This window comes from Pan paniscus, chromosome 10 (genome assembly GCF_029289425.2).
Source record: "Pan paniscus chromosome 10, NHGRI_mPanPan1-v2.0_pri, whole genome shotgun sequence".
In the NCBI taxonomy this organism is placed as follows: domain Eukaryota; kingdom Metazoa; phylum Chordata; class Mammalia; order Primates; family Hominidae; genus Pan; species Pan paniscus.
The window spans coordinates 117,524,754-117,551,487 of NC_073259.2; the positions used below are offsets into that span (position 1 = coordinate 117,524,754).

The following is a 26,734-nucleotide window of genomic DNA, read 5'->3' on the forward strand; positions in this document are numbered from 1 at the left end:
ATGCAATGAACTACTGGCTTCCCATAGGGCTGGGGCCCTGCCCTGCATCAGAAGAGGCAGACAAGCATAGCTTGCTGGCTGGAGAGGGGGACCACATGACCCAATAGCAGGGGCACAAAAGATGACCTGTAGCTTCCCACTGTGAACCCATTCTCAGGCCTCACTCAGGCAATTATACATGTTTTTATTTCAAAAGTTATTCAGAAGAACCTCCATCATTTCTGGGAGCAAAAGAAATTCCACAAGGGTGCCTCCAACATACCTTATTCGAAGTCGCTATAAGTTTTTGTTCTTCCTTGGATGAGGTGATCACAGGGACCTTGCAGAAAGGCTCATAAGTATCTTTGTTCTGCTGGAACAAAACATGCTTTCAGCCTAGGAGGACTGCCTAGCACTGCATTTTTAAAGTTGACCGGCTGGACAGGCTCTGGCGAGGGGAGATGGGGCAGTCATGGCTGGGAAGAGAGGAGGATTCTCACCACCAATGAACTAGATGGGGGAAGACAGGGAGTTGAATTTCCCAGTAAGTCTGCTCTTTGGCTATGACCATGATAGGCCAGGATGCTGAGTAAGTACTAACAATGATGACACATTTTCCACAGCCCAGGAAGCCACTCAAAAATAAACCCTCGACGTGGCAGCAGAAACGTGTTTTAATCAAAAGCTCCTAAAACCCCACTACCATGACTGCAGAGGAATTAAAAAAAAAAAGCATAAACCCACAAGGGGAAAAAGAATGGGAGAAGTGAGGTCAGCAGACCAGAAAAAAAAAAAGTCAAAAATTTGAGGGTAGAAAGGTCACAGGTGAGCATTAACCAAGGAGAGGGGGAAAGCTGAAACCAGTGGGCGGAAGCACTGGGAAGATCCCCAAATCCATCTCCGTCCCCATGCAGGCAGAAGAAAGGGCCATCTTCCTGCAGTGGTTTGCACGGTAGAGGACAGGGCTGAGCTGCGATTCTGAAAACGGGGGGAGAAGTGAACATCACACTAAGTGATGAGCAACCCCAGCTCCTTCCCCTTCCAGATCCCCAAAGGCAGCCGGCCAGGCCTAGACCCGTCAGGCAGGAGGAGAGTAGAGGATTCCTCTTCAGGAACACCACCTGCTTCCCCCAAAATGGCTTACAGATTCTGACAGTTGGGGGTCCCGCTGAAAAAGTCTGCCTTATCACCCACAATGCAGCCCAGTGGACAACAAGGACCTTCCATGCACAAACAGCTTTCAGAGTCTCATTCCTTCAACAGACAGCCAAGCATCATCAGATTACATGTGAAAAGCCTCTTTAACATGAGAACAAAACCAAAACAAAGACAGGAAAAGAGGAGGAGTCAGATAATGAAGGGAGAAGAAAGAAAACCAACAGAATCATCAGACAGTTGAGAGCAGATACGGCCTCCTAGGAAACAAGATGAGCACGCTATGGAAAGCAGGGCATTCGGAGAGCAAGGAAAGGCTCCTGGAAGTTAGAAAGACGAAGCAGAAATGAAAATTTTGATAGAAGGGTTGAAAAGGTGAAAAATAAAACTTCTGAAAAAGTAGAACAAAAGGATAAAGCCAGAGACACTAAGAGGAAAGAATTAGGAGGTCAGTCCTGGAGGTCTAACCTCAGACTAACAGAAACGAGACCCAGGGGCATGTCTCCAAGACAAAGATGAAACAGAACCTCTGATGTGTCTGAACACACCACTATGAGACCGCTGAGAACGTGGGGCTGAAGTAGGAACATATATTTAGAAAACCAAGTGAACAAAACGATGAGGCAATCCCTAACTCTGGCAAACTTAAAGTTATAGAAGAAAGAAAATAATCACTGTACACTCTGTGGCTTAACTGTCAGCCGTATTTACACGTCATGACGTAAACTCTGAATTTAACCAAAACTGTGATGAACTGTACTGGGAGAATGGGAGAAGGAAAAGTATGCCTAAGCTTGGTGGGGGTAGAGGTAGGGGCAGTGCGTGAGCTAAATTCTAGTTTCTATAGTCATGCCAGTAGATAATGTCAAAAACTGGGAATTCAATAAAGAGCAGCACAGGCGAATTATGTGGAAACATAAATATGAACAGAAAAAACTGCTGAAAGAATTCACAGAGGTTACTGCAAGGGTGAAGGAGAGTAGGAGGGGTATGGTGGTGTTTTTGATGTTAACCTTGCAGCACTATTTGACTTCTTGAAGGATGCATGTGCATCACTTTTAACAATGTAGTAATAATAAAAAAGTAAATGCTGCAACATTCAGTTAGACCTGCAGTGAGTTCAGACTCTCAGAGTAGAGGTGGTGTGCAGCATTATGGGTACTGGTCTGGTGCGGGGCCAGACACAGACATGTGGTGTGGGGGAGGCCCAAACAAGGGCCTCATGCACACAGACCAGATTCCTACGAAAACCCAAAGGGATGCTTCTGATGCTCTGCCACGTTGCAACTTTGTTTGAAATAAAGGGGTGTTGGCCATGTCTAGAAGCATTTTGGTTTTGTGGGATTTTACTGTCACCAGACCTGACTCCAGTGGTCCTGCTCTGTCTAGCTAAGGAGTGAGGGGTGTCTGTCTGTAGAGATTATGCTGAGCTCCCAACAATGACTTGTGGGACTAGAGTAAGCCCTAAGATTGGTCCCGAACACCGACCAAGTTTCACACCGCGGGGTTCTCTGCTGAAGGGTTGAGATGTACACATGAGAAGATCCAACAGCATGGGGCTGCAAGGAGTGACACAGTAGTTAGGTGGCCTGCTGTTCCAGGGAGGCCTCTCAGGGGTCACTCCAACCGAAGGAATCGGGCTCCAGGGCAAACTCATTAACTCTCACAACATCTCAGTCAGACAGAAACTGCCCCCATTTTGCAGAGAGGGAAAATGAGGAAGGCAGGTAGGCTTGGTGCCTCTCCACCCATATGGGAAGAAAGGGTGATGCCTACTTGTAGGGCCGCCTGGCACTCTTCCACCAGGCCTTGGACTAGGTAGTACTTGGCTTCTGCTAGCAGCTCCTCGATCTCCCGGCGGCTCTCGGGTAAAGGCACCGCCCCGTCTCGAAGGTAGTTGAGTATCGTACCAAAGTGCTTCCCACAGCGGTCAATGAGGATCCAGCCTGCAGAGGGAGGAGGCAGGGGCTGGTTACATGGGCCCTCCTCTTGTGGGAGGCCCTGAGCAGAGCTCGGGTGTCTCTCGGCTCCCTCTACCTCCCAGCGGAGAGCGGGACTGCCTGGAGAGTGGCAGCCTCACCTGCCTACCTGCCCACTAAGGGCTGAGGAAGCCCCCATAGCCTCCAGGCCCTGCTGGCTGGACACAACCATAACCCCAGGTGACCCTGGTCTGAGGCTCTGTTAGACATCCCGACTCTTGAGGCCCAAAAGTACACTTCTGAAGTACCCTCAAATATCCCTTACACAAGGACATCCAACAGGGGCCTCGTGTACCACACCTGGGTAAAACAGGCCCAAATGGCCACATACCAAGGATAGAAGAAAGACTTCTGGGTAAAAAATATCTACTTCCTCTTTCTACAAAGCTTCCTTCAAACTGTCACATTAACAGAGCCATTTCTAAGAATGCACAAGTCTCACCCTCGCAGACTGTGACCTCTGACTCCCAAGGCTGAGCCCTAGACACTGACCAGCACCAACACAGGAAGTCCTATCCCACAACTTCCTGCAACAAGCACTTAGTGGCTAGTGAATGACCAAGACAGACCCCACCCTCAGGCAGCTCGGTAAACATGGGGAGACAGAATCAGCTTTTATTGGATATGGAAAAAGGTCCCAAAGCTGACCAAATCCAGGCACTGTGAAACATTCTTGGGGGTGGGGGCCAGGAAGACTCCCTACTCTGCTGCTCAATGTCCTTTCTAATCTTGTCACTGAGCTGACATTCCTCCACCAGAGATCCTGAGGGTTTTCAGAACTCCTCTACTGAAATGCAGTGTCTCTGGGAGTGGTATTTGTAGAAGACAGGACTGGAGCCTAGGAGGAGGAGGTACCAAAAAGGAAGGCAGGAATGGAGCAAAGTCCAAGTATCTCCCAACAGCAAATGTGAAGCTCTAAAAAGAAGCCAGACAGATGAGAGGGTGAAGTCGAGGCCTTCTGACAAGCAGGGTGACCTCAGGCAAGGGGCGTCCCCACGGCTCCTGCCACGCATTACAGGTGGAAAATGCCAGTGCGCAGGGCCGTGAGAAGGCTTCACTAGGAATCGGTCACTTTATGCTACCACCTTCCTCCCCACTTTGGGAGAAGGGCCAACATTTCCACTCCTAACAACGCTGTGCCCTGTTCCACGTCCTCCTCAGACTGGGCCCTACTGATCCTGGGCCTTGGATCAGTGGCAGAGGCCAGCAAAAGTTGAGAGCAGCAAACGCATCTTTTTCACAATCCAGAGTCTTAAGTCTGCCCGCTTTCCCCTACCCCTTACCTGGCAGGTCCAGTCCCTGCCAAGTGCCCTCTCATGGTTTTAGGGCATAGTTTGGTATTCTTTGCATGAATTGCCAGGAAAGTTTGATAACAGGGCCGTTTCCAGGTTCCCCTGATGAAACAGCTCAGCCTAAAGTTCCTGGGCCTTTTGTTAAAAGAACGGTCTCCACCCTCCAGCGGCTTCCACTTCCTACTTCCACACTGTTCCGATTTCCTGAGTAGGTGGGGAGAATACCCCAAGTGGGGGGAAATGCAATACACATGTATAGCCCTGAGTCAACTCCTGGTTTCAGGGAAGAAAGAGGCCTTCCCAGGCATGGTAAATCACATCACCCTGACAGTGACCTGCAAATGTGATCCCACCCCACTTCTTTCTACATCTGAGAAAACAAAATATGGAATTAATATCTTATGCAACCCAGATGCCTCCAGGGCCAGTAAGCACAATAAATGAGTGCAGCTGGGTAGGGCTGAGGCTGGGGCTGACAGGACAGCATCTGCCCTGCCCCCAAGAGAGGCAGGCTCTTCCCACTCCAGCCAAGATTGGCCAGGCAGGAATGTGGGCCCAAGAGCTGTGAGCTCTGATGTTCCATGCAATGCCAGAAACCCAGATTTTTCTGTGAATTCCCTGATTTTTAAAGGACGGTAAACTAATTAAAACAAAACAAAACTGTCATCAACCCACCACAAGGCAAACAAAACACATCTGCAGTTGAACTGGGCCTGCAAGCTACCAGCTTGAGGCCTCTGTGCTACCCTACACCAAGTAATTTTTTCTCAGAAGGCTGACAAGGCAGGGAAAGACCGTATTATCTTTCTACCAGTTCTTTTTTGAGGGGAGCTCATTCCCTTGCATTTTCTACAGATAAAACAGAGGCTCAGAGAGGTGCAGTGCCATTCCCAAGCAGAGGCAGCAGGACTAGACCACAAAGAAAAAGTAAGGCACTCATAGGAAAACTCCTTTCACCAGAATTGAAAAGATAAATAGAATTCAACTCAGCTGCGCAGGGAAGGAACCTTCCACGTTCTGCCTTTGATGTCTGCAGAACTCAGCTGCTTGGGAAGACCCAGGGCCCTGAAATCAATTATCCAAATGACAGCCCAGAGTTCCCATAAATGAACAGGCAGACCGTGACACTGGGCTCCGGCTCAAGAATGCCGTCAGGAAATGCTTGTGGCGAAAGAATCATACTTTGGACAAATAAGGGCAAGGGAGCCAGGCACACTCTCCAGGAGGTTTCAATCAGCGTTTTGACTTTAAGATACTGTGGTTGCTTTCAAAGCAGGAAGTGATCCCTTTGAAAGTCAGCTCAAATGCCTAGCACGTAGAAAGACAAATGGAAGTCAAGCAGCTCCTCGCATGTGGGGGGTCTCTCTCCTGCTGCCACGGGGCACGAGAGCTATTTAGGAAGGCTGTCCAAAGTCAGGGCAGCCTGGGATCCCAGACCCATTAGGCAAGGCTGGAGAGCAGAACTGACCGGGACCACACTGGGCAGCACTGGACTTGGGCTCCAGGACGTCCTCAGCACAGCACAGCAGTTAAGTGTTGGAAACCCAGCTCTGATACCTTCTTGCTGGATGACATTGGTGCTTCAATTAACCTCTGTCTAGCAGTTTTCTCTTCTACAAACGATCTCACAGGGTTGACATAAAAATATGATGAAAGAACGTACAGAAGGCACACAGCACAATGCTGGGTCTACCGACAGCACTCAAAAGCAGCTATGGGTCTTTAACAATCTCATCTTTCATCATTATTGCTGGAAGCAGAGCAGCAGCGTCCAGAGGCAGCAAGTTCCAGCCCCCGGGATGGAGTTGGTGTTGCTTTCAGGGACCCAAGGGAGGAGAAGGCTGCTCTGGGGGTCAGGAGGATTGGGCCACTAGGCTCCCCTCCTCCCCATCCCGTGAGCATACCATGTGCTTCCTCTCTCCCTGGATGTCTGACCTCTCCTTTCCCCTCTCCCACCACCTCCAGGGAACCTTCACTGACCTCTCTTTGCCATCCTAAGGTATTTATACTCTATATTTTTGTGGTTCCCAAACACCCCTGATCATAAATGCTACCCAAGGTACTTGTGAAAAATTCAGATTCTAGGAACCTGCCTCATTCCTGATCAGAATCCCTAGGGCAGGGTCTCCAACCTGAGCACTTTGACATTTTGGACCAGATAATTCTTAGTTGTAAGAGGCTGCCCCGTACGTTGTAGGGTATTTAGTTGCATCCCTGGCCTCTACTCACTTGACGCCAGGAGCACCATCATCCCCAAGAAACAACAAAAATGTCTCTGGACATTGCTAAATATCCCAAAAAATCACCCATTGGTTTGGGCATCACTGAGGTAGATCAAGGACCTAAGTGTAAAAAAGCGATTTAAACTCTGAGGTTTCCAAAAGCCCCATTAAAAAAGCTCAGACAAGTCAGACTGGGAGAAGATATTTGCAGCACTGGACCCCAAAGAAATAGGATCCAGTATATGAACTTTTGCAAAGTAATAAGAAAAAGGCAAATGTGTAAGTAAGATGCAATCAAGCAGTTAAAAGATTAAACTCAAAAGACCAATACACATAAAAACATGCTCAACGTACCAGACATTAGGAAATACTGAATAAAACAAGGTACCATATCATACTCACCAGATTTCCAATAATTAAAAGGTTGGACAGTGCCAAGGGTTGGCAAAAATCCAGACTTCTGCAGGGAGTAGAAGTTGCCATAACCACTCCAGAAGGGACTCCTGCAATATCTAAGGAAGTAGAAGATGCTGTCCCAATTCCCCTCCTGGGAATAAACTCTAGGGCTGAGCTCCCAACAGTGGGTAAGATCTTAAAGCCATAGCCCTTGAGATGGCTGGGTGGGATCTAGGGAGTCCAGAGCCCCCTCATTTGCCAAAGTGAAAATATGATTGTCTACATGCCCCATGATGTGGCAAAGGCTGGGCAGCATCGCACAGAGAAACTCCCACGCACGGGGAAAGTGTTCAAGGATGTTCACATTCCTAACAGTGAACACCGCAAACCCTCTACATGATCATCAACAGAATATGGCTCCGGCAGCGGCTGTATGCTTCTAGAATGGACACTGTACCACCGGAAAATGTCTGAACGAGAGCTATTTAGTTGTGGATTGATCTCACAAGCATAATGCTACGTAAGCAAAAGCAAAACATACAAACTGTACAGCACCATTTACATCACGTTTAAAAACACACCAACAGCGCCTTGTTTAGGGACATGCACAGCTATAGTAAGAGTAATACCTGGAAAGATGGACACTTGTGGTTCTCAATGCTGGTTGCACACTAGAATCACCCAGAGAGCTCTTCAAAGTCCTACTGCCCGGGCCACACCCTGGCTGGGACCCAGGCACCAGTACTGACCTCCTCAGGTGACTCCCTCTGTAGCCAAGCTTGAGATCCACCTGGTGACCCCAAATGCTTACCTTTGGAAGGGAGAGGAACAAACAGAGAAGGCACAAAGGGGCCCCACAGGTACAGCTCATACTTTATGCCTGGGCTGAGCCTGGTGGCACAGGTGAGTTTGTTGTATTATTCACAATTTAAAAGCTCTCAGGTACTTCAGAATTTTACCAAAGAGCATCGTCATGGAAGGCAGAAGGGCTGGAGATCTCAGGGAAACCCCCAGGAACTGCAGTTTTCCCGTGGATCAGACTGGACTTCCCAGTTTTCTAGGGGAATGTGCGATCACAAAGTGAATGACTCTTCAATCTAGTGTACGCACTAATTCCAAAATACATTAGCAAGACATCAGAAAACCTACAACAGAAGGAAGTATTGTACAAAGCAACAGGGATGAAACAGACCACTACAGGCAAATGCTGAACAGAATGCATTGTGAAAGGTGCTACCTACATCCGTGGACCAATGGCAATGCTGACAAGGAGTCAGGTGAAAATTCTAGCATTGTGGGAACTGAACCTTTCCAGGAAGAGTCTGGAAAGGGCATGCTCACTGCCGCAGTGTCCTTGTCTTCTCAGAAAAGCCATCCCTTGGGGGTAGTGTGGAACTGCAGCACACTCATCCCTGAAGGCCAAGGCAGGCAGCCTCTCCCGACATGCTGCTAAGACCTGCTTCTCTGTAGCCCCTCAGCAACACTCATCCCCCCAACATTTACACTCAGAACAAAAGCCATAATTGACAGTTCCCATGTACTGAGTTCTCCCAACATCTCAGGCCCTGTGGCAAGCGCTTTCTCATGTCCTCACTCAATCCCCAACTCTGCAAAACATTATCATTCATAACTGGGGAAAGAGGAAAGAGGTTCAGAGAAAAAGCCACTTGTCCAATGTCACATGACCAGTAAATGGCAAATAGGCCAAAATTAGCACAACATGTAGACAGAGCTCCATAAATGTCGGCTGTGACTGTGACATGCAGCAGAGCCAGGTCTTGAACCCAGGCCTGGCTAACATCAACATCCAAGTTCTTCTTGGTTTAGGAGTTACTTGCACACAGTACAAAACTCAATCAGGTAGAAGGGCCCAGAGCAAAAAGGAGACTATTACCCCCATGCTGGATGCCAGGTCCCCTCTCCTGAAGCAATCACTTTCTTGGGCAACATGACACATCCCCTGTTCAGGACCTTCAAAGCCCCTGTCCTTTAACCAGCAAGCTGTACTGCTGGATTCACTGCCTGGCTGAGCTGCACTTGGCATTTCTGCCTATTTGTAGCAAACTTCATTGCAGCTGACAGGCTTCCAGCCTGTAGGCCAGGGTAGAGCTGCAGGATGTAGGGAGTCTATCCCAGTTTGTAGACCCAAGGGTGCATCTGAGGCAACATGCAGGCCATGGGTCAGGCTATGCAGTGCTCTCTCCAAGGACCAACAGGATCGCTCTGCCAGACACAGACAACAGCTGGAAGGCCAGATACCCAGCCTACCAGCCCAGGCCTTCACGAGGGCCCCCACCAGAGGGCTTTAGCACAAAGACAGCAGTTAAACCATAAGGATGCCACACTCAAATGATCTGGCCTTGGACCAGGCCCACAACTAGCCATGGACAGCAGGCAGTAAGAGGCAGCAAGTCCTGGGTTCAGCAGCTTCACCTTTTCTAGTCCCATCAGCTTTTGAAAAAGCATTTCACCTCTGAAATGGGGACTCCTCACTTGGAATGGCAACAACAGTATCCACCCCTCGAAGGGTTATGGTGAGGATTAAATGAAACAATACCCATCGGCTGTGCGTGGTGGCTCACGCCTGTAATCCCAGCACTTTGGGAGGCTGAGGTGAGAGGATGGCTTGAGCCCAGGAGTTCGAGGCCAGCCTGGGCAACATAGTGAGGCCCCATCTCCAGAAAAAAATTCTAAAAATTAGCTGTGTTTGGTGGTGCATGCCTGTATTCCCAGCTACACAGAAGGCTGAGGCAGGAGGATTGCTTGAACCCAGGAGATGGAGGCTGCAGTGAGCTATGATGGCACTAGTGCACTTCAGCCTGGGTGACAGAGAAAGACCCTGTCTCAAAAAAAGAGAAAAGAATGCCCCATAAAATGCCATACCATTAGCTTTTCATAATGATATGAAGCAGGGGCTGAGCTCCGGTGACATGAAACAAGTCACAGTTTGCAGTGTCAAAATGACACTGTGTCCCCCGAGAACCTGTGTTTTCCAGGCAGCACCAGGAGAAAAACATCTCATAGCAGGGATTTAGAAGGTGAGCAGTCCTGCCAGTACCACTCATATGCTCTGTCCAGTCGGGGACAGGGGGACAGAGGAGTCCGTTTCTTTTTTGATATGGCATCAGGCCACCAAGGCGAGGCCTTTCGAGGAGAAGAGCCTCAGCTTTCGAGGCAACTCAGCAGCCTTTCCTGAGCCCCTCCAGAGAGTGGGTAGGGTATGAGAAAAACCACAACAATCCTGGTTCTCAGATAATGCCTGCTTCCTCCAGCAGCGGGGGTGCTATTGTCTTGATTTCCACAGATACTCTCGGGCCATGTGGGGTGTGGCACAGCAAAGAGGATCCTCCCACTCATAAAAAGCTAAGTGTGAGATGGCAGCTTTGGGGCTCCAACCTCAGTTCGCTGCTGCCTGAACAGAAATCGGAGTTCACAGGAAGCAGAACCTCCAGCCCCACACCCTGGCCTTCCCCAGGACACAGAGAGAAATGTCCTCACCAGTGGGTAGCCCAAGCCTCAGCCCTCTTAGGATCAGAGAATTAACTGTGGGACACCAGGCTTAGGTCCCCCAATCCCACCCGCTTATGTGAAAACTCACCCACCCTCCCAAGTCAATGTCCCTGGAAAGGTAGGGCAGCAGCACAGAAGACCAGTCTCAGAAACAGGAAGGCGGGGTCAAGGTCAAGCCAGGCTGTGCCCTGGCCTGGTCTTAAGCAATCTCAGGCCAAGGAATGAAGGATGGTGCTATTTTTAAACCTCATGTGACCTGCACGTAAACCCAGCCAGGTAAGGATGGAGCCCTGTTGTCAGGGGCTCTTTGATCATTCCAGATGAGTAGGAAGTAGTTATGACAATGCCCCTCTCAACAATTCTTTGCCTTTTTTTTTTTTTTTTTTTTTGAGACGGAGTCTCGCTCTGTCGCCCAGGCTGGAGTGCAGTGGCGCGATCTCAGCTCACTGCAAGCTCCGCCTCCCGAGTTCACGTCATTCTCCTGCCTCAGCCTCCCAAGTAGCTGGGACTACAGGCGCCCACCACCACGCCCGGCTAATTTTTTGTATTTTTAGTAGAGATGGGGTTTCACCGTGTTAGCCAGGATGGTCTCGATCTCCTGACCTCGTGATCCGCCCGCCTCAGCTTCCCAAAGTGCTGGGATTACAGGCGTGAGCCACTGTGCCCAGCCGATTCTTTGCCTTTTAATAACATGACTTTCCACAAAAAAAAGAAAAACGTGTGTGTGTGTGTGTGTATCTATCTATCTATCTACACACACACATATACACACATGCACTGAATACTGACTATGTGCCAATGGCCCCACGGGGGAGGGTATTGTCATGCCCATTTCACCAGAGGAAGAAAAGGAGACCAAAAGCTTCAGCCACTTGGTTAGGATCACCAGATACTAATGGGGAGCTGACACTCAAACCCAGGTTGGCAAGTCTTTGTCAAGACCCCATCTTGGGAGGACAAGGGTCCAGCGAAGATACCTCTCTCTCTCCCAGGCTTGAGTTTCACTCTGAAGTCACAGAAGCATGGCAGAGATAAGCAAGCTAAGGCCTGGGTGAGGAAGTGACTTTCTCAAAGTAACATAGCAAATCAACGACCAAGTCAAGATGGTGGGAGTCCCCAACAAGCTGCCTCCAACACATCTTCAGGTCTCGACTTAAATGTCACTTCTTCAGGGAAGCCCTCCTTGACCACATAACACATGGCCAGAGGCAGGCACGTGGCGGGTGAGCTTACCTTCACTGTCGGTGAGCACTTCCATGCGCCCGCTGAACATGGCCTTCAGCATGGTGTCCTGCTTGGTCAGCGTCTGCATGGTGGTATAGTAGAGGGCTCCACCCACATTCAGCTTCACGTATTTGGAGCTGGGGCTCGTGCCCTTGAAGGAAGTGGTGCGGGTAGCAGCCGCTGGCACCGCTGAGCTCACCACACTTTCTCCTGACATCTCTTCCTGCCAGTGGAGAGGATACAGGGTCATGACATCAGGCCTGGTTGACTGCTTTCAGCCTGTGGATTCAATCTGGCCTCCAGATGTGTTTTGCTTGGGCCACGCATACACAGCATTTAAAAGTTTGCTTCCAATGTGGACAACTAAGGAGAGCTCACAGAAAAATCTGGACTTCTGGCTTCTCCTAAAATCAGAGGCCAACTGGGCTAGCAGGGGAACAACTGGTCGGAGCTGGGGTATTGGATGACCCCTAGAGAAGGCCATGCATCCCCTAGTTTGTCCCAAAACCCACCCAAATAGCCTCATACACTGACCGTGCCTGTCGACCCTGCAGGCACAAGTGTGCCCCTAACTCTTGTGTTATAAGCACTTCCTTTCTGCCTAGCACCTGTATACATGAACACCCTGGCTGCACCCTAAAACAGCCTAAAGCACTGCCCAGGTCTCTTTACATTTCCTTATTGCCATGTACCACTCAATAGCTAGCTAAGTGTCATTTTTCAGCTGCATCACAGATGAAGTAAGCTTTATGAAGCTGAATGGGATTCCAGCTCGCACTCCTATCACTTCCTGTAGGGAGAAGTTGTTTCTGAGGACTAAACAACAGACATGGAAACTTTTGGAACCAAGTTATTGCAAAATTAGACCTCCTAGACTAGTGCTGCCCAAAAGAGCAAGATCCCACTACCATCTCCCTGATAGCATGGCTGACTCTCTGTACATCTCAAAGAAATGGATACAGTGGCTGATTTACGCAGGCCTGGAAAGTGAGATTGGTATCCGGCACATGTGTACTCAGAGCAAACATGTCTGAAATGAACAGGTAAAACTGTAGAGGTGGAGATGTGCAAGGGTGGGCAGAATCTTTGCTGAATCTGGGGTAGCCCCCACAGCTGGCCCTACCATTCCCATTGAACATCAACAGTTTTTCACAGCACATCACCCTCAGACAAGGCCACTCTGTGCCCTTGCGACAATACAAAAACAGGACCATTCAGTCATCATGTCCGGACACAGACAAAAACATAAACATTATCCATAATACAAAAATGACCAAAGATCCCCTATCCTGGCTAATACGAGTTACAGCTGCTGCTTTACCAATGAGAGGTTTAGCCTCCTTCCATTCTTCCTGCTTTCAAGTCAGGAATCACTGAGACCCAATCACAGAATTAGCCCTGCTTCCCAGCAGCATCCAACACAGAGCAAAGCCCCACTTCTCTGAACTGTCTCTCAAATCACCCAACACAAGCCCACAGCCCTTCTCTGAGATGTCCCACAGTTCTTCCCCACCCCAATGCAACAAGGAAATAAACCCAACTTTGCTTGACTACAGGTATGCTCCTCGTGGTTTTTGGCTGCAGGGCACTGACAGCACATAACTTGTTTGAACTATTCCCTGAAACTGAAAAAGAATTGTCTAGCTTTTCCAGATTTTCTATAATGAATGGGTACTACAACTATAACTGGTAAAACACAAGCGTTATTTTTGTAAATGGGACTGGGAGTAAAGGGTGGCAGCTTGCAATAGCAGAAGCAACGCGACAGTCATGGACAATATTCAATTCAAGGTTATCCAACTCTTCTGGCCAACTCTCCCCAACTCCATGGCACCCAACAGTGGCCTGGATATCACCTGCCATGTCAGGGCCCTGCAGAGTGAAACAGAGAAAGAACGGCCTCCTGGAAAGAAATGTTTACTCAAGAAACAGTTCCTTTTTCATCAAGAAAAGTCACAAGAAAATATGTTTTCAAAAGCTCAGGCTTAGCTCACCTGGGGTCTTTGCTGCCCGATGCCAAACACAAAAGAGGTCCAGAGGAAGCAGTTACCCCTCCTTTCTAGCTGTCCTCTGAAATCAGTCCCCAGAGACCTCACACTAACAGTTATGACCAGCCACCTCCCTCAGAAAAATCCTTTCTCCATGGGATGACAGGAGTAGCTTATGGAAATACAAGTTTCCAAAAACTGTGAAGACCTCGAAGCGGGGGAAAAAAAGGCTTACAGTCATAGGTAAGGGTGTGTGTTGAGGAAATTTGCCCCAAAATGCAAATACTTTTTAAGCACCCCTTTCAGATCTAATTTTATATAATAAATGCTTGTTATGGGAAACGATCTAGCATTTTGGAAGGTGCCTATCATGAAACAGACAAAAAAGTACATAAAGTATACTTCATGTAAAGTCAAAGCACAGTAAATATGTGATATGAAGGATTTTTTCTAATGGTATACTTGTATAGGACACTTACCATGAATGGAGTGTGTAGGCCTGGAAATTGCTCTGGGTGAGCAAGTGGTGAGTAAATGTGAAGGTCTAGGACATTACTGTACACTACTGTAGCTTTATCAACACTGCGCAGGGAGGCCACACTACATTTATTTAAAATATTTTTTCTTTCCATAATAAATTAACCTTTGCTTACTGTAACTTTTTACTTTAAAAACTTTTTAATTTTTTTTTTTAACTTTTGGACCCTTTTGTAATAACATAGCTTAAAACACATATTGCACAGCTGTACAAAAATATTTTCTTTCTTTATATCCTTATTCTATAAGCTTTTTTCTTTTTTTTTTACTTTTTAAACTTTTTTATCCAAAACTACAAAATACACACACATTAGCCTAGCCTACACAGGGTCAGGATTATCAGTATCACTGTCCTCCACATCCTGTCCCACTAGAAGGTCTTCAGGGACAGTAACACGCATGGAACTGTCATCTCCCGTAACAATCCCTTCTTCTGGAATACCTCCAGAAGCACCTGCCTGAGGCTGTTTTACAGTTTTCACTTTAAAAAAAAAAAAAGGCAAGTAGGAGTATATTCTAAAATAACCATTAATAGTAAATACATTAACCAGTGATATATCAAGTTCATTACTATTATCGACTATTATGTACTGTACATAATTGTGTGTGCTAGACTTATACAACTGGCAGCCAAGTAGTTCTGTTTACACCAGCATCACCACGAACACGTAATATGTTGTGCTACCACTGAAATGACAGCTACACTATCACTAGGCTATAGGAATTTTTCAGTTCCATTATAATCTTAAGGGACTGTTATATACGCAGTCTGTCACTAACCAAACTGTCATTATTTGCACATGACTGTACCTTTTTTGGCTTTCCAATACCTTTTTAAAGATAATTTGCACATAATGAAGTATACTTTAAGTGTACAGTTTGATGTGTTTTGGTCAATACTTGCACCTGTGTAGCCCCCACTCCAATCAAGCTGTCTTGGAACACTTCCATGCCTCCAGAAAGCCCCTCGGTGTCCCTTGACCACTGCATTTCTACCACCACATGCCTTTTACGAATCCAAACAATGCTGGAAGACAGCTATAGTTATTTCCATTTTGTGGATTTGGATGCCACAGCCCCAACAGGGTCAGTCACTCTCAAGCTGGGAGTTGAGTCAGTGACGGGGCCAGTGAAGGACATGGGCAAGTGGTGGCTGGCCCAGAGACCATCACACCTAGTAGATTGAGAGCTATGATACATAAGCTGAGAAAAGCCAGCCTCACCTCCCTTCTTTTAAAAAGTGCAAAAAGCCCTGAAAATAGTTGCGAGGTAAAGTGTGGCTAAAGGTTTGGAGTTAGACCTGTGCGTAAGGCCCCAGCCCTACCACTTAGTAGCTGTGTCCAGGGCCAACAGCCTCACCTCCCTCACAGGGCTCCCTAGCTCTGAGTAAACACTCCAAACACTCAAATTATGATGATTTGAGAATGCTCCCGAAGTCTCAAACTATCTTCTCTTTGGAAACTGTTTCCAGCTCTAATGGCAGACGGCATGACTAAGAGATAAAGGCAGGAACCATCCTGATCTAGAATGAGACTACAGATTAGGCAACAAAAGCTCTAAACCTTTTCAGAGCTCACCCCCTCCAAAGGTCAGTCAACCTAATAGTAGGCAAGGCCCTTGGGGGAATAGTTTTGGCAGCATTCGTGTCCTTGAGCCCAAGTTACAGTGAACTTTTAGGACACGAGGCAGTGGACCAGAAACCCCCACCATAGCAAACCTCTCTAGGGAGGACTCTCTCCACTGTTGCTACTGGAATCCTGCTTTTTTTTTTTTTTTTTGAGACGGAGTTTTGCTCTTATTGCCCAGGCTACAATACAACGGCACGATCTCAGCTCACCGCAACGTCTGCCTCCCAGGTTCAAGCAATTCTCCTGCCTCACCCTCCCGAGTAGCTGGGATTACAGGCATGCACCACCACACCTGGCTAATTTTATATTGTTAGTAGAGATGGGGTTTCACCATGTTGGTCAGGCTGGTCTCAAACTCCTGACCTCAGGTGATCCTTCTGCCTCGGCCTCCCAAAGTGCTCGGATTACAGGTGTGAGCCACCGCGCCTGGCTAATTTTGTATTTTTAGTACAGACGGGATTTCTCCACATTGGTCAGGCTGGTCTCAAACTCCCGACCTCAAGTGATCCATCTGCCTCGGCCTCCCAAAGCGCTGAGATTACAGGCATGAGCCACCGTGCCTGGCCAGGATCCTGCTTTTTGACTTGTTTCAAAGGTTTGATTTCATTACTAATGAAGCTGGGGAGGTGAAGCAGGAGACAGCAAAATTGGTTACATGAAACAGAGAGGCAATGAATACTTGAGATACTGGCTACGGATCTGATTCAATCAGAAGTTTATTCCAGTTCAATGGTCAGTCTCTCTTCTCTCCATCTCCCCTGAATATAATGTTGCTGATTCTAAACAGTGGCTCTCCAGTTGGTGACAATCGAAATCAGCTGGGAGCTCAAAACTCCTGACACCTAGGTCCTACCATGAAAATTCTGATGTAATTGGTCTGGGATGTGGACTAGGCAACAGAATTTTTAAAACTCCCTCAGGAGATTTTAAAGCCCACCAAGATTAGAGCCCACTATTCTAGAAAGCACTGTACCCCTTATTTAAGCTACCATTAACTCCACGGTCTTGGCCCAGTGAATTCCTGACCTGACACATTAAAAACAAACCAAAACACCATAAACCAAAGCCAGCCCCCACTTCACAGCTTCAGAGCCACAGGGAGGAAGTAACTGTATGCATGCATGAAAATACAAAAATCAGCTGAAGGGGGAAAATCATCGACTGAAAAGGAGGCTCAGGCAAGTACAGTAGGAAAAAACACACCAAATCCCTGACCCCACGTTTTCTATATGCTTCTCTGTAGAAGTCTTGTGTGCCTGTGTGTGTGTTAAGGAAAACTGGATAGTCTTGGCAAACCTGGATTGCAATCCAGTTCCACCATTTCCTTCGTGAAATTCAAGGAATTTAACCCAAGTCTCAGTTTTCTAACTTGTAAAATGGAGTGTTAAAGCCATAATCTTCAAAACCCTCAGAGAATGAATGTTAAAGTATTTGGCACCTAGTCCTTTGTGTAGTTTCCTTTGGGCGTCTCAAACATTGGGATCAGTGGTTCCCAACCCTGGCTACTAGAATCACCTGCGTGTGCTTAAAAAACATGGTGCTAGGCCAGGCACAGTGGCTCACACCCATTATCCCAGCACTTTGGGAGGCTGAGGCGGGAGGATTGCTTGAGCCCAGGAATTCGAGACCAGCCTGAGCAACATAAGACCTAATCTCCACAAAAAAATTTTAAAAAAAATTAACCGGTCATGGTGGCACACACCTGTAGTCCCAGCTACTCGGGAGACTGCGGTGGGAGGATTGCTTGAGGCAGGGAAGGTGAGGCCTTAGTGAGCCAAGATAATACCAGCGCACTCTCCAGCCTGGGCGACAGAGCAAGACCCTGTCTCAAAAAAACAAAAACAAACTCACACACACCTGTGCTTGCCTGGGCTACACCCCAGATCAATTAATCAGTATCTCAGAGATGCGGAGGGGTGGCTGATCAGTCACTAGTGTTTAAAAAGCTCTTTGGGGGATTCGGATGTGGGACCAGGGCTTACTGCCACCTAGCTAAGGTATTTAACCAGCTTTATCTAAGAGTTGCCAGGGATGTGAGGCAAAGCATCACCTCAGGGGATTCCTACAGCAAAGAAGTTTAAGAAACACTGTATTGAGGCTTGTATAAAACCTTCCCAAACTGAGGGCATTTCTACAACTCAGAAAAGTCTGCTGTTACATTTCAACTAAACTAAGTCACATAATTGCAGCATTTTACATCCAAAATTTGCTTATAAGACAGCTACCGCCAATTTCAACTGTTCCATCAAATGACATTCTCTCCCTGTGTTTAATACACAAACTCTTGGTCTATTTCTCTCAATGTTCTAGTGAGAAAGATGTTTACCATCAACCCCACTTTTTTGGGGAGAAAACTAGGAATCACACCTATAAGAGCCCTCTGACTCCCAACTCCTTTGCCCCTTTCATTACACAGTCCAAATCAAGAAATCATTAGTCTAATCCCTTGCAGGGCTTGTTAAAACCGATAGGTGGGCTCCACCCCAAGAATGTCTGATTCAGTAGTCTCTGATAGGGCTTGAAATTTCAGCCATTTTGAATAAGTTACCAGGTGTTGCTGCTGGTGGGACCAGAGTTTGAGAACCACTGGTTTATGCTGCCTTCTTCCCATCCGCTGGTCCTTATTTTGCACAAAATGGAGCGGACTAGTCAACGTCAGCTACAGGATAACTGACTTTTCTTAGCAGCGTCACTGGGACTGATTTTCCCTTAAGACTGCACTTTCCAGGGACGTGACAAACAAGCAAGCAAGTAGAAAGAAGATCTGGGCCAATCTTTGGTCATCTCTACCCAGGGACAATGAGCTACTCAGGGAACAGACCCTTGAGGATCCCAAGCAGACAAACCCCACAGCTGAGAGACAGATCTTGAAACATCCTCCGCTCCTTAGGCGTGGTCACCTCTGGCCTCAATGGAAGTTACAGATAGGTACCCAAGCGCCAGCTGAGGCACTGAACTCCGTGGCGCAGGTATCCTAACCTCAGGCCCCTGGCATCTCTCCCCAGGATTCCAAGCACTGAACGCACATCAGCCTGCTGGGCTCTCTCGATTTCTTTCCCTCACTGGCCCGTGTGTTCAGACGCACCTGGGAGCCCCTTCCCCACTTCCTGGAAACTCAGCGACTCCAGCCACAACCTCCAAAACGCCAAACGCTCCGCCCCAAGGAATCTTACCTCACCTTCTCATAACCTGCCCATTCTCCTTCATAATCCTCCAAATCATTTTCCACCCCCAAATGTCCGTTTTCAATTGATATCTCTTTGTTCTCCTCGCAATCACCAACTCCCATCTCCAACCAGCACTCAGGACTCACTCGGAGACACCCCTTCCTCACGCACACACGTATCTACTCCGCAAGCCCAAATGTGCTTCCCGGATTCCTAACCGCCAGGGAGCCTCCCCACCACCACCCCCGCCCCTAATTCTCCACCCAAAGCCCTTCCCCCACCCCGGGCCTTTCCCCTAACCAATCCCCCAAATGCCTCTCCACTATCGTGACTGCCCCTCATCGCACCCCCTCCTCTCGGTCCCTTCTTATACTCTGCTGCTGCCCAGCTCCCTCGGCCGCCCTCAACCCCTAGTCCATGGGCACCGCCCTCCCTACCATGAAAAGTCAGAGGACGCAGGAGTCTCCAAACCCGGACTGAGAGAGGCAGGAAACACCCAGCTCACGCCAGCCGGGGGCGGAGGCGGGGCCGGAGCGATAACTTCCGCTGTCCGCACCCCACTTCCGCCCCGCAGAGGGCAACGTCTTAAGCCGTCCGTTGTGCGCCTAGGGGCCAGTTTTCTTTCCAGCCTCCCCGGCCGGAGTGGGTTCCAGCTTTTCTCGGCTGGGGAGGGCATTTATCCCACCTCCGCTATTTCAGCTGCCAGAGGGGAGGCAAGGTGTGGGGAAGTTTTCCTTCCCGGGCGAAGAAGCTCTGCGGAACTGTCATTTTCCGGAACTGGATGCTTGCTTCCTGGCGGGGTTCTGAAAGCGAACACCGCGGGGCAAGATGGCGGTAGTGCGTCGGCTGCTGCCCCGGGTCTGGCAGAACTCGGGTGTTTTGGGCTGAGACAGTGGCAGCTGCGGCCCCGACCCCAAGTGCGGGGACCTCCGGCGAATAAAGGTCGGCCTGCGGGTAGGCCGGTAGGGCCTGCGGTCCGGCCTGCGGGAGAACTGGGTCGTCAGTTCTCCGAGTGGTGGGGCTGGGGACTTTGAGGGAGGTGGCTCTAGGGCACAGTCCCTGCCTGGCCAGGTCGGAGGAACAAGTGCTGGGATCTGGCTTGTGTGCTCCAGGGGCTCTTTCCGCGGCCCTTTCCACCTCTTTTCACTTTGGGGACGGTAGGCCTTTATAAACGGACTAATGCTGGGTGATTTGTTCCTGTGGTTGTTGATGCCGAGGAAAGACGCTGGGCCCCAGGACTCACCTAAACTGGAGTTCGAATACTGTTCGCTCGCTGTGTGACCTTGGGTGAGTTCCCTCACCTCTCTGAGCCTCAGTTTCCTTCTGTGTAAATGGAGTAATTAGCAGGTTTCACAGAGGGTGTGAATACGTTTTAGTACCGTGCCTGACACCTAGTTCTGAATAAAGAAAAACTTGATCGTAATTTGACTCCAGCTTAGCCCCCACAGGCAATCTTGCACTCTCAACCTCTCTTTGCTTGGTCATTCTGTGAACGGGGGAGCCCTGGATCTTGTTTGTTTTACTTAGTGGTAAATAACTGCTTTGGATATACATGGATTCAGATTCAAAAGCATCCACCTAGATAGGCTGTAGCTTTCAATAAATAGTAGCTGTTAATATGAATAGTCTCTTTAAGTCGTGTTTCCTATTCTTTAAATAAAAATTAGATTATTGAGGCTGGCCACGGTGGCTCACGCCTGTAATCCTAGCACTTTGGGAGGCCGAGGCGGGCGGATCACATGAGGTCAGAAGTTCAAGACCAGCGTGGCCAACATGGTGAAACCGCATCTCTACTAAAAATACAAAAATTAGCCGGGCGTGGTGGCGGGCGCATTTAATCCCAGCGACTTGGGAGGCTGAAGCAGGAGAATCACTTGAACCTGGGAGGCGGAGGTTGCAGTGAGCAGAGTTCGCGCCGCTGCACTCCAGCCTGGGCAACAAAGTGAGACTCCGTCTCAAAAAAACAAAGATTATCGAGACCTGATAGAGCTGTTGAAAAGACAAGTTGGTTAAATATCTGTGCAGTGTCTGATACACCGTCTGCCCAGAACAAGTGGTGGTGGTCATTAAACCTGGTGGCCCAGCTTTTCCTACTGCACAGGGACAATCCTCTTGGCTTAGTCAGCAGTTGATATTTATGATGCTTCAGCTTTGGAAATATAGAGGTAAGACAAGAGTCTGAATCCTGCCTCTTAGTTATTACAGCCTTGACTCTGCCACATACTAATGGTCTAGACTGGAGTAGATGAGATCATGAATGATCTTCTCATAGGACTCCTCTCCTTATTAGATGAGATCACTTATAAAGGACTTGACACATAATGGGCACTCATTTACTTTTTTAAATGATCTTGGTTATCACCAACCTCTTATTTTCTAATCTTTCTACCTATATGATTCTTGTTTCCCTAACTAGATTGCAAGCTTCTTAAGGACAATACGATAAAGCTCACTTACATGCTACATGCTTTTAGATAGCCTATATTAATATTTTCCCATTTAATCCTAATCACAATGTTGTGATGACTAAATTGAGGTACAAGAAAGATAAATGTTGCATTTAATCCTTTCAGCAACCCTAGGACATAGACACTATTATTACCCTCGATTTACACATAAGGAAACTGAGGCGTAGAGAGGATAAGTAACTTGGCCAAATGTCAGATAGAATGAGTACTAAAAAGAACCAAGGCCCGCTTTCTCTGATGCAAGACTTTTTCTGCTGCGCACAGCCTTTTCTTTGGTTCTCCATGGCATTTAGCAAAATAGGTACTTAATAAACACTTGATTGTGTGTTTTATTAATTGACGAACTATAGTATACACTGTGCAGGTGGAGAAGGTATATAGGAAAGGATGAGAAAAGCTGTAAAGTGTAGGCTATTATATGATATGAACAGAAATCAACCAATAACATTGCTGAAGGGATAATAATCTCAAGGAAGGGGATAAGAGTAATTTCTTATTCTGGGAGGCCCCCTGGGAGAGGTGAAAGTTTTAAGATCGTCTTACAGTGCTTAGGTACAGTTTGCATGCAACTTTGTTTTTCTTTTGGGAAGAGGCTCCCTCTTCCCCTTCTAATTCCATGGACCCTCTGCCATTGAGGCATTGTCTGCATGTCATGGAGGGAGCATATCATTGTGCTCGTGGCTTGGGCCCTGCTCTTTTGCAGTCCTGAGGAGCTTGAATCTGTTACTCACTCTGAACAACAGGGCCAGGAGTTCATAGCCCAAGGGACAGGACTGGTGAATCTTAGTGCATTTACGATAGGAAAAAAGTTAATGGGTGAGAAATGTCAGACTGCCAGCATTATTTCCTACCCAGAGAACCTTAGTAACTGTCCAGGTGGGAGACTCTGCTGAAGAGTTTTTTTTTTTTTTAATCCTTGTGTCTATAAAAATAATACACCAGTTAGACTTCCTGACTATACACTCTACAATGTGCACTCAAGTACCTCCATAGGTACCTGATAAGCATCATCACATTTAGTCCTCATTATCAACCTCTAAGCCAATTAATAGATGAAGATGGAAAGACTCAGGGCCCAGTGCGGTGGCTCATACCTGTAATCCTAACATTTTGGGAGGCCAAGGCAGGAGGATCTCTTGAGCCCAGGAGTTTGAGACCACCAACCTGGGCAATATAGCGAGACCCCACCTCTACAAAAAATTTAAAAACTAGCCAGATGTGGTGGTATGTACCTGTGGTCCCAGCTACTTGAGAAGCTGAGGTGGGAGAATCGCTTGAGCCTGGGAGGTAGAAGCTGCAATGAACCATGATTGCACCACTGCACTCCAGCTTGGATGACAGAGTGAGACCCTGCCTTAAAAAAAAAAAAAAAAAAAAAGACTTAGACATTCTCCCTATAGTATGTGGCAGAGCTAGGGACTGGCTCCAACTCTGTGTGACTCCCAAAGCCCGTGTGCCCCTCACTGTGCAGTGCTGCTTCACCATGTGCATGCTGTGGAAAATTTAGAAAATACAGACCAATTAAGAAAAATTTCCCGCAATTTCAGTACCTCAAAACAGCCACTGGTAACATGTTGGTATAGTTCATGCTAGTTTTGTATCTGTGTGTGTGTGCATTTTTCTTTAGGTAATTGGGGTCTTATTGGTCCACAGGCAGCCCTTTATTCACTTCTAAGGCATAAACGTTTTTCCATTATCATTAAAAATGTCAAACACGCTGAGGCAGGAGAATGGCATGAACCCGGCAGGCGGAGCTTGCAGTGAGCCAATATCGCGCCACTGCACTCCAGCCTGGGCGACAGAGCAAGACTCCGTCTCAAAAAAAAAAAAAATGTCAAACATGGCCGGGCACAGTGGCTCACACCTGTAACCCCAACTGAGATAGGGTATGGTGGCACACACCTGTAATCCCAGCTACTTGGGAGGCTGAAGCAGGAGAATCGCTTGAACCTGGGAGTAGAAGTTATAGTGAGCTGAAATTATGCCGCTGCACTCCAACCTCAGCGACAGAGTGAGACTATCTCAAAAAAAAGGAAAATGTCAAATATAATTTTCAGTAGCTCTTTAACATTCCATGACCTCTAAGTTATTTTGCTTCCCATCACAGCTGTAATTCAACAACAACTTTGGGATTTATTTTCAACATATTCCCTTTAAACTGTGAGGATTGAAGAGATACAGTATAACATTTAGATGAGACATTAAATAAAGAGGACCCAGTGGTGTTTTTAAAAAACCATTGGCATTGTAGTTACTACTTTTACTCAGTGAGGAAGATGTATGATACCACACCTATAAAATTTAACCCTAAGTCTGGATTTTTTTCTTCTGCTTCTGCCAGAAAAAATAACAAGCTTTTCTGAAGTGAGAAGCTGTTCTCAGCCACGAGTCCTGTGCAAGATCACTAATGATTACCTGGCATTTCTGGAACACAGGCAGGTCCTCAGGTGAGATCTCCAGACTTTACTGCTGGGGCAAGAAGCGTAAATGATTCAGAAGATGGCTACCGTTTCTCTCCAAGCCTTTTATAAGTTGGTGCAAAAGTAATTACGACTTAGTGTTTTTTTAAAAAAGTTGAAACCCACAATTACTTTTGTACCAACCTAATACCTTCCCTCCTGTGGTCAAGTGGGCACTGTTAGTTTGTTTCAAGGATTACTGATGATGTTTGACAGATCACTGTTGAGAAGGGGTCACAGAGGTCCCTTGATATGTTCATGTGGTGGGAGGCTTGCACCAACTTTTTTTTGGTTATAAAAGGGTATTATTTTATTGTCCTTATTAATACTAATAATAGAGCACACTTATTAAATGCCTTTCAATAACACGTAATTAATTTAATACCTCTAGGAGATAATACTGTTAAGTCCAATGTTTATTTTAATAATTTTTAAATTTCTTTGTATGGATGTAGGGGGTACAGGTTTCTTATATGCATATATTGTGTAATGGTGGAGTCTGGGCTTTTAGTGCACCCATCACCCGAATGGTGAACGTTGTACCAATAAATAATTGTTCAATCCTTACCCCTGTCCCATCTCCCACCTTTTGGAGTCTCCATTATCTTATTCCACTCTGTTTGTCCATGTGGGCCCATTGTTTTGCTCCCACTTCTAAGTGAGGTCATGCAGTATTTGCCTTTCAGTTTCAGAGTTATTTCACTTAGGATAGATGGCCCCTAGTTCTAGCCATCCGACTTTTTACTCTGGATGATATTTTCATGTGGGTGCTACTTCGAGTAAAGTAGCCTGGTAGAGAGATTGTTTTCTGGAAGTCTGGATTTCTGAATAATTCATTTCAGTGTTTTTAACTGGGCTGATTGTGCATTTTGTATAGAATGGCAATGTCATCAAGCATCTAAAGAAATCATCTCAATATGGGAGCCTCCGGGGGTCAGTGCTGTGTGCTTTAGGCTGCTAGCAAAAGCTGTTCCTTTAGGAAAAAACAGTTACTGGTGATTTAGATAAAAACTTAGTATATAATTTAGAGCTGCTCTTCAGAAAAGCACCCGTTAGTGGACAGGACCAGTTCTGCAGTAAAGTCTTCACTGGTCCTTGGCAGGATGGTAATTTTAAGGACAATGGAATAAGCTATACATAAAACCAAATATCTTCAATATAATGGACTGTCTTGCATTGTGAAGTGTGTACCTTTTGCTTTGTTAATGTTGAAATGGCCCTTTCTTTTTTGTGTGCTGTCACAAAGCATGCACTGGTAAATATTTGTTTAGTGAATGGATGAATACAATGATGATGACAGCAAATAATCATGTTGGATTTTTCTCTCGAGTCCTTACTTGGCAAAATAAAAGCTGACCTCTCAGTTTTGGTTTCCCAAATACTGTGGACTACTCCAGAAAATTCAAATATCTGGGAATCTTTGATCTATAGGATACCTGGTTTGAATTAGAGCTTTATGGGTGGGACTGATTCATTCTTTGTTCATTCGTAAAGCTGGGCCTGCCCTTATCCTATGCCAGGTGCTGTGCTCTTTCCCTTAAGAAGATGTGATTATTTAATATAGGATGTAGCATCCCTGGTCTTGGTGAGTTGCATGAAAGAGCCTATAGGAGGTGGGGACTTGTGCTGGAGAGCTGTTAGCGCTTTGGAGGGTGTTGACAGGTCCTGAGTATCTCTGCTGCCCAGGTCCCTGCCCACCCTCTGCTCTTGAGCCCCTTTCTGTGTGTGTTTTTCACACAACAATCTACAACACCCACTTGCCCATTTTCCTTGCAGGGTTTGTGCAAGTTTGCAAACATGTTCACCCTGTCTCAGACCTCGAGAGCATGGTTCATCGATAGAGCCCGTCAGGCACGAGAAGAAAGGCTTGTGCAGAAGGAGCGGGAGCGGGCAGCTGTTGTGATCCAGGCCCATGTCCGGAGTTTTCTCTGTCGGAGTCGACTGCAGAGAGATATCAGGTAAGGGCTAGGATCTCCCTAGCACCTGATTCTCTGGCTCCCAATTAATAGCAGATAAATGAGTTTTTTCTCATAAAGTGCTTGAAAAGCCTTCCAGGTGCTACAAGCTCTTAATTTAAAATGTCTTTTTTTGCACTTTCTTTTCTAGGAGAGAGATTGATGACTTTTTTAAAGCAGATGACCCTGAGTCCACTAAAAGAAGTGCACTTTGTATTTTTAAGATTGCCAGGAAACTGCTGTTCCTATTCAGAATCAAAGAGGATAATGAGGTAAAACGATAATAGCAAACATGTATAATACTTCCATATGTCAGATCTTTTGTAATTATTGATATTAACTCAGTTCTTATAGCAGCTTTATGAGGTAATTACTGTCACCCTCACATCCTGTCCCTTTTGTTTTCTTGGGACCTGTTTTGGAGGGATTATGCCCAGTGCTTTTAGGAATCTTTTCACATTGACCATTATAAGCACAAGTTGAACTCAGATGCATGCAAGAGTCAGGAAGTTTAGGTAAATGAGTAAAAAAAAAACATAAATGAGATAAAACATAATACAAAATACAAATCATATTAAACGGTAACTGACAGGCAGCAGTGGTAAGGACATCAAAGGGAGTAGCAGGGTCTGTGACCTGCCCCATCCACGGGGAGCAGCTACTACACACCTCGGTGGTGGACTCATACTCTGATTTTTTTTTGAGATGAAGTCTTGCTCTGTCGCCAGGCTGGTGTGCAGTGGCGCGATCTTGGCTCACTGCCAGTCTTCACCTC

General features: G+C 47.0%; 2 protein-coding genes across 16 annotated transcripts in view; one reads left to right on the plus strand and one right to left on the minus strand.

Annotated features, from left to right (window-relative positions):
• KCTD10 (potassium channel tetramerization domain containing 10) overlaps window positions 1-19,635 on the minus strand; it is a 28,738-nt gene extending 9,103 nt beyond the window's left edge. Inside the window, exons 1-4 of one of the 6 annotated variants that reach the window (XM_003832507.6) lie at window positions 19,515-19,635; window positions 11,767-11,980; window positions 2,911-3,080; window positions 263-349 (exon numbers count right to left, since the gene is read on the minus strand). In XM_003832507.6, coding sequence (XP_003832555.1) covers window positions 263-349; window positions 2,911-3,080; window positions 11,767-11,980; window positions 19,515-19,517 — 474 coding nt within the window. In that variant the 5' untranslated portion in view covers window positions 19,518-19,635. Of the gene's footprint in view, window positions 1-262; window positions 353-2,910; window positions 3,081-11,766; window positions 11,981-19,083; window positions 19,259-19,514 lie in introns of those variants that run through there. The other 5 variants (XM_008957934.5, XM_055096098.1, XM_055096097.1 and 2 more) reach the window with 5 other exon arrangements.
• UBE3B (ubiquitin protein ligase E3B) overlaps window positions 19,631-26,734 on the plus strand; it is a 59,325-nt gene continuing 52,221 nt past the window's right edge. For 2 of the 10 annotated variants that reach the window (XM_063593631.1, XM_063593632.1), the window contains exons 1-4: window positions 19,637-20,364; window positions 23,887-23,992; window positions 25,781-25,962; window positions 26,111-26,231. In XM_063593631.1, coding sequence (XP_063449701.1) covers window positions 25,802-25,962; window positions 26,111-26,231 — 282 coding nt within the window. In that variant the 5' untranslated portion in view covers window positions 19,637-20,364; window positions 23,887-23,992; window positions 25,781-25,801. Of the gene's footprint in view, window positions 20,365-23,886; window positions 23,993-25,780; window positions 25,963-26,110; window positions 26,232-26,734 lie in introns of all 10 variants that reach the window. The other 8 variants (XM_034934431.2, XM_063593634.1, XM_034934428.2 and 5 more) reach the window with 7 other exon arrangements.